At 53.0% G+C, this 7,459-nt stretch overlaps 1 protein-coding gene across 1 annotated transcript in view; it reads left to right on the top strand.

The window, feature by feature from the left end:
• Positions 1 to 7,459, top strand: part of LOC115117954 (SET-binding protein-like) — a 155,630-nt gene that overhangs the window by 73,116 nt on the left and 75,055 nt on the right. Inside the window, exon 3 of the mRNA XM_065026705.1 lies at positions 4,188 to 7,417. Coding sequence (XP_064882777.1) covers positions 4,188 to 7,417 — 3,230 coding nt within the window. The remainder of the gene's footprint in view (positions 1 to 4,187; positions 7,418 to 7,459) is intronic.

Genomic DNA, 7,459 nt, shown 5'->3' with positions numbered 1-7,459 from the left:
CGCTCAATATAAATGTCGCCAGAGATGCGGGAAAGAGGAGTGTGTTGGGTGAATATGTAAAACAAAAAAAAGTACAGGTGTTGTTTCTGCAGGAGACGCATAGTGATGTGGTGAATGAAGTTGATTGGGGGCTCTGGTGGAAAGGGGCAAGTGTGTTGAGCCATGGGACAAATCTTAGTGCAGGGGTGGCAGTCCTTTTTGCACCGGGTCTGGCTGTAAAAATTTGCTCCTCAAAGGAGGTGTGTAGGGGTAGGTTGCTTGTTGTTAAAGCAGCAATTAACAACATGGTTTTTGTCTTTATAAATGTGTATGCGCCTAACACAGGGAGAGAAAGAGGGGTTCTATTTGGGAGTCTTAGACAGGAACTCTCACAAGTAGCGCCTGAGGAGACGCTGGTGATCGGAGGTGACTGGAACTGTACAATGGATTTGACAAAAGACAGAAATGGGGAAGAGCCTCATTCAGTGTCAGTGGGAGTGTTAAGGGATATCTTTAATCAGTTTGACCTAGTGGATGTTTGGAGAACTAAACATCCAAACATAAGACAGTATACGTGGGTGAAGGTTTTTGGGGCTAGGGTGAGTGCAGCTCGACTTGATCGTTTTTACATGTCCAGGAATCAGAGCAATAGGCTGCTGGGTGCTACCATTCTCCCAGTGGGGTTTCGGATCACCACATAACCATGGCTCGGCTGTCTATTTCACCAGGGCCCCGGCAGGCATCTTATTGGAAGTTCAATGTAAAGCTCTTACAAGATGCCACCTTTTGCTCAGGTTTCCAGACTTTTTGGGAAAGATGGGGGCAGCGAAGAGAGGAGTATGAGTCTCTGAGTCAATGGTGGGATGTGGGGAAAGTGCAAATTCGGCTTTTCTGTCAACAGTACACAGCTCTCTCATCCTCAGAGGCTAGGAGAGTATTGGGGGAACTAGAGCGGTGTATTAGTGAGATGGAGGTAGAGATGGTGGGGCAAGGCAATGTAGGCCTCCAGGCTAACTTAGCCGAATTACGTAGGGACCTGGGCAGTTTTTTCCAGGTTAAAGCAAAGGGAGCACTTGTAAGAGCTAGGTTCTCCATGCTCAAGGAGATGGATGCTCCCAGTTCCTTCTTCTTTGGTTTGGAAAGACAGAGCAGTGAATCCAAGGGTATGCATTGTCTACGGCTGTCTGATGGGCGGGTGACCTCTGTGGTGGGGGAGATGCGGGAGCGGACTGTGGAGTTTTATACTGAATTGTATAGGGCAGAAATGTGTGATCCTATGTGTGCTCAGGTCTTGTTCGCAGGACTCCTAAGCTCTCTCGGGCACAGAGGGATGAAATGGACATTCCTCTGTTGTCACATGAACTGGCAGAGGCAGTAACCCAGATGTCCCCGGTCGTGCACCGGGGTCGATGGACTTCCAGTGGAATTTTACAAAAAATTCTGGGGAACAATTGGACAGGATTTCTTTTGCGTGTTGCGTGAATGCGTCGGGGTAGGAGAGTTGCCGATGAGCTGCCGTCGGGCGGCTCTGACTCCCTGCCCAAAAAGGGGACTTGTGTGAACTTAAGAACTGGAGGCCTGTGGCATTACTCTGTGCGGACTACAAGATTTTTGCCAAGGTCCTCTCTAACAGACTGAAGTCCCATCTGGACTCTATAATACACAAGGACCAGACATATTGTGTACCGGGACGCTCAATCACGGACAACTTGTTCTTGATTAGGGACATGTTGGACTTGTCGAGAGGTTCTAATGTGAACTTTGGACTGGTCTCTTTAGATCAAGAGAAGGCTTTTGATAGAGTGGATCATGAGTATCTGTTTAATGTGATGTCTGTGTTTGGGTTTGGGAAGAGTTTTGTGACCTGTGTGAAGCTGTTGTATGCTGGGGCGTCATGTATGGTTAAGGTGGGAGGGGGGGCTCAGTAGGCCAGTCTGGGTGAGACGGGGGATTAGACAAGGATGCCCTCTATCTGGGCAGCTGTACACACTAGCCATTGAGCCTTTTTTAGGACTGCTACGCAGGAGACTGCGGGGAGTGTGCTGGACAGGCATGGATGTGGTGACAGGAATAGCAGTCTCAGCATATGCAGATGATGTTTCTGTGATGGTCAGGGATGGGTAAGATATGCAGGAACTAGAGACCAGTCTGAAGGTGTACGAGGGAGCTTCATCAGCTAAGGTAAACTGGGGAAAGAGCAAAGCTCTGTTATGTGGGGCATGGGGGGATAGGGCTCCTCCTCTGCTTCCAGGGGGGTTTGCAGTGGGGTTGTGAAGGGCTTAAAGTGTTGGGGGTGTACCTGGGCTCGGAGAGGTGGGTCAGCAAGAACTGGGAGGGGCTGTCACAGGCAGTGGTGTCAAGACTGGCCAGGTGGAGGTGGCTCCTGTCCCAAGTGTCATATAGAGGGAGGGTGCTGATAATCAACAACCTGGTGGCATCTTCCTTGTGGCATAAACTGGCTGTCCTCAACCCCCCCGCCGGTCTGCTTGCAGACCTGCAACGCAAGCTGGTGGACTTCTTTTGGTCGGGACATCACTGGCTGAAGGCAGCAGTTTTGTACATGACCGTCCACGAAGGAGGACAGGGCCTGGTGGAACTGGAGAGCAGGATGGCTGCTTTCCGACTAAAGGCGGTGCAGAGACTGCTGTACCACACTGATGTTGGCTGGAGGGAACCAGCATGCGCTGCTGAGGAGAGCTGGCGGATTAGGTTTGGACCGGCAGCTGTTCCTCATGAAGCTGGAGAGGCTGAGTACAGCAGGTCTCTCAGAGTTTTACTCTGCGGTGCTGAGGGCCTGGCAGCTGCTAAGGCCCACACGAGAAGGGGGTGTGGAGCCTGGGCAGTGGGTGTGGAAGGAGCCTATCTTCCACAACCCAGCCATCCCTTTGAGATCGGTTCAGTCGGCCAACCTGCAGAGGCAACTGATGGCAGGGGGTTTACAAAGGCTGGGTGACCTGAGACTGCTGGGAGAGGAGGGGTGGAAAACCCCGGAGGTCTTGGCGCAACAAACAGGAATAACGTCTCTTAGGCTGCTGGAGAGATTCCTGGAGGAGGTCCAGGAGGCACTGTCTGAGCCGGTAAGGGGGTGTTTGAGAGGCCAAAGGGAGAGGGGCCACCAATGTTCCCGCCACTGCAGGTGACGGCAGAGACTGGAGACTGGCAAGGGGGTCTGGAGGACTTGTTAGATTTTAACACTCCGAGCCTGGGGAGTTTGAGGGGTGGGAGGTAAAGCCCTCTACAACCTCTGTGTTAAGGTTAGGAGCATTAGAAGCCTAACAGGAGTGAAGGCACATCAGTGGCAGGGGGTATGTGGGGCGGAGAGTATGGTGGGTTTTAGATGGAGGGCGCTCTACAAACCCCCAGTACCAAAGAGGTCAGGGGACCTCCAGTGGAGGGTTCTTCATAGAGCCCTGGCCACTAACAGCTGGTTGGCACGGGTTGATCCGGGAATTGGGCAGGGGTGTCCTTTCTGTCAAATGAAAGAAACTGTAATTCATGTGTTTTCTGTGTGCACCAGGTTAATGCCATTAATGTCTCTGTTGGAATGTCTGTGTGACAGGTTGGGGGTGGTTTTTGCTGTTGGGATGTTTATAATGGGATACAGGTATTCGAGTAAGGAGAAAGAAAAATGTGTTTTGTTGAATTTTCTGTTTGCTCAGGCAAAGTTAGCTATTTGGCTAACAAGGAGGAACAGGGTCAAAGGTGGGGGGATAACAGACCCTTTACTACTGTTTAATGGGATGGTCTCTGCGCGCCTTAGGGTTGAGTTTGAGTTCTATAAAATGATCAAATGTGTGGAGATGTTTGAGGAGATATGGTGTGTTGGGGGGGCTGTCTGTATTGCTGGGGAAGATGTTTTGGATATACGGTTGTAGGAGAGTTTTTTTGTGTATGGTGATTTGTACAGGATATATTTTTATTTTTTTATTTTAGGAGTGGGGGGTGAGTTTTAAATGAATTGAGAATGTTTCAATAAAGAAAGACCAAAAGTCAAAAGTCTCTTTCTGTCTCTCTCTCTCTCTCTCTCTCTCTCTCTCTGTCTCTTTTTCTCTCTTTCTCTCTCTCTCTCTCTCTTTCTCTCTCTCTCTCTCGCTCTGTCTCTCTCTCTCAGCATGGAACATCTTTACCACATTGTTGTCAAAATGCTTAAACATGCTGTCACATATGTTGATGTTTCTCCATTCTCTTCTTTGTGTTTCTATCTTCAGACCTATGAGAGACCCTTCAGAGCAGCAGAACCTAAAGAGGGAGGGCTACTGCAACTACTTGGGGATGTCACCCCCCCGAAACACCAGTCCAAGCCCTCTATCCTACACACCACACCACTGCCCCCACACACACTCACACACCAACCCCAACAGCAACACACACAGCCACCACAACTCACTCACCAACATACACACAGTCCAGCCTGGGCCACGCCTCCCTCCGCATCCCCAGCCAATCCAGTGCATACTGAGCCCAGCAGAGAACCAGCGGGAGCCAATAGGAGCCCTCTCTCTGATCTGGCCCCTTCCTTCCTCAAACCTCCAATGAAGAGAGTCCCAGAAAGCCCCTCCCCTCGCTCTTTCAGCCCCTCTCCCCAGCGACCCCTGAGCCCTGATCCCGTGTTGCCCGTAGTAACGGACGCCAGCATTCTGAACCTAACCTCTCTCTCCAGAGGACGGGGATTACAGGAGGTCAGTGAGCAGCTGTTTGGAAACATCAAGAGGAAGTACGGCAGGAAGGACCCCCAGAGGACTCTGGGTAATACCCACAATGCTGAATTGCCATGGGGGAGGATGGCAGAGAAAGATCTGGAGAGTCTGATAGTTCTGGATGAAAGACAGAAGTACAGGAGGGAGGAGACCCCTGAGCTGGAGAGAGAAGAGAGGGAGAGCATAGGGAGGACAAGAAAGGAGGAGGAGAGGGAGAGCATAGGGAGGACAAGAAAGGAGGAGGAGAGGGAGAGCATAGGGAGGACAAGAAAGGAGGAGGAGAGGGAGAGCATAGGGAGGACAAGAAAGGAGGAGGAGAGGGAGAGCATAGGGAGGACAGGAAAGGAGGAGGAGAGGGAGAGCATAGGGAGAACAAGAAAGGAGGAGAGGGAGAGCATAGGGAGGACAAGAAAGGAGGAGGAGAGGGAGAGCATAGAGAGGACAAGAAAGGAGGAGGAGAGAGAGAGCATAGGGAGGACAAGAAAGGAGGAGGAGAGGGAGAGCATAGGGAGGACAAGAAAGGAGGAGGAGAGGGAGAGCATAGGGAGGACAAGAAATGAGGAGGAGAGGGAGAGCATAGGGAGGACAAGAAAGGAGGAGGAGAGGGAGAGCATAGGGAGGACAAGACAGGAGGAGGAGAGGGAGAGCATAGGGAGGACAAGAAAGGAGGAGGAGAGGGAGAGCATAGGGAGGACAAGAAAGGAGGAGGAGAGGGAGAGCATAGGGAGGACAAGACAGGAGGAGGAGAGGGAGAGCATAGGGAGGACAAGAAAGGAGGAGGAGAGGGAGAGCATAGGGAGGACAAGAAAGGAGGAGGAGAGGGAGAGCATAGGGAGGACAAGAAAGGAGGAGGAGAGAGAGAGCATAGGGAGGACAAGAAAGGAGGAGGAGAGGGAGAGCATAGGGAGGACAAGAAAGGAGGAGGAGAGGGAGAGCATAGGGAGGACAAGAAAAGAGGAGGTGAGAGAGAGCATAGGGAGGACAAGAAAGGAGGAGGAGAGGGAGGGCATAGGGAGGACAAGAAAAGAGGAGGAGAGGGAGATGCCAATGCTTGGTGCTCCTGAGCTGATGGAGGAGGGAATAGGGAGGAAAAGGAGGAGAAGGCGGTGTCTCCAGGAGTCACTCACCCAGAAAGACCAATCAGAACAGCTGCAGGGCACTGACATCACAGAGAGGAGCAAATCAGGCCCTCCAGAGCCCAAAGCGGCCCACAAGATGGAAGGCAACAAGACGGACTCCCACAGGAGTGAATCTCGGTCAGGACGGAGTGAGGAGGGTAGCCAGCTTGAGGCAGACGGGGACAGAGGAGAGAGAGGGGAGAAAGAAGAAAGAGCAGATAAGGGAGAGAGAACAGAGATAGGAGAGAGAACAGAGATAGGTGAGAGAGAGGAGAAAGGAGTGAGGGTGATGAGTGGGGCCAACATGGAATCAGCCATGATCCAGAGCTGGATGAGGAAGAACCCAGTTGGCCATCCTAGATCAGCCACAGATCCCCACAAACACCCTGATCCTAACCCTAGCCCCAGACTGCCTAGCCCTAACCCCAACCATATCCCTAGTTCAAGATCCACTCTCAACCCTAACCCTAGATCGCCCAAACTAAGCCCCATATTTAACCTTAACCCCAACACTAGCCTAAAACCCAGCCCTAACCCCAGCCCCAGCCTCCCCAAGACCAAGGACCGGTGGTCCTACCTGAAGTCCCGAAGCCTCCCCAACCTAGTCCAGAGGGAGAGTGGCCGCAGCCCCCTGTCAACTATGTGTGAGCCCCCCTCTGCCTTCCCCATCACCCCCTCCAGCCCCCTGTACACCAACACAGACAGTCTGACTGTCCACACCCCCGCCAAGCGCAAACGAGGTCGTCCCAAAAAACAACCCCTGCTCACTGTGGAAACCATCCACGAGGGCACCTCCACCTCCCCCCTGAGCCCTCTGGCCCGGGACAGCCCTGCTGGGCTCAGCCGTAGGAGAAAGACCACACTATCCCAAATCGCATCTGGTTCCACTAGCCCCAATATTAATGAGTTGAAACTGAAGCGTGGTGAGGGTGCCCATGTCAGGCCGGTGAAGAGGTTGAAGCTGGGGAAGGTGCAGAGCATCCTGAATGAGATCCTATCATGCTCCAGCCAACATGGCAGCCTGGCGCTGAAGTCCGCCTCGGCTCCGGTCTCTTCCGCCATGACGGTCATGGCCTCTACCATTGAGGCTCGTCTGGGAAAGCAGATCAACGTCAGTAAAAGAGGAACCATCTACATCGGGAAGAAGAGGGGGAGGAAGCCGCACTCTGACACCCAAACCCTTCCCCCCAGAGGTGGGGGGACCAAGCCCCCTGTGCCTGCCTCCATGTCCAGCCTGTACAACAGACTCCTAGTGCCTTCCCCCCCCCCTCTCAGCTCCAGTACCCTCCTCCTCAGACCCCACACCCTGTCCTCTCTGTGCCACCCCAGTCCTCACGGCCTCCACTCTGACACCACCATGCCCAGCCTGCAGCCCATCAGTGCCCTGCCCTCTAAACCCCCAGGCAGGGGGCTACTGGGGGCCGGCTGGAAGCTCTCTCCCCCGCGCCTCCTGGCCAACTCCCCGTCCCACCTATCTGAGGGGGCGGCGTCCATCAAGGAGGTGACGCTGTCACCCATCAGTGAATCACACAGCGAGGAGACTATTCCCAGCGACAGCGGCATAGGGACAGACAACAACAGCACCTCTGACCAGACAGAGAAGGGGACCAACACACGACGCAGGTATCTATCTCTCTGTTAGTTTACATGGTTAGTTAGAAGTTA

Source organism: Oncorhynchus nerka, linkage group LG13, assembly GCF_034236695.1.
Source record: "Oncorhynchus nerka isolate Pitt River linkage group LG13, Oner_Uvic_2.0, whole genome shotgun sequence".
NCBI lineage: Eukaryota > Metazoa > Chordata > Actinopteri > Salmoniformes > Salmonidae > Oncorhynchus > Oncorhynchus nerka.
This window is presented reverse-complemented; position numbering and strand designations above follow the sequence as displayed.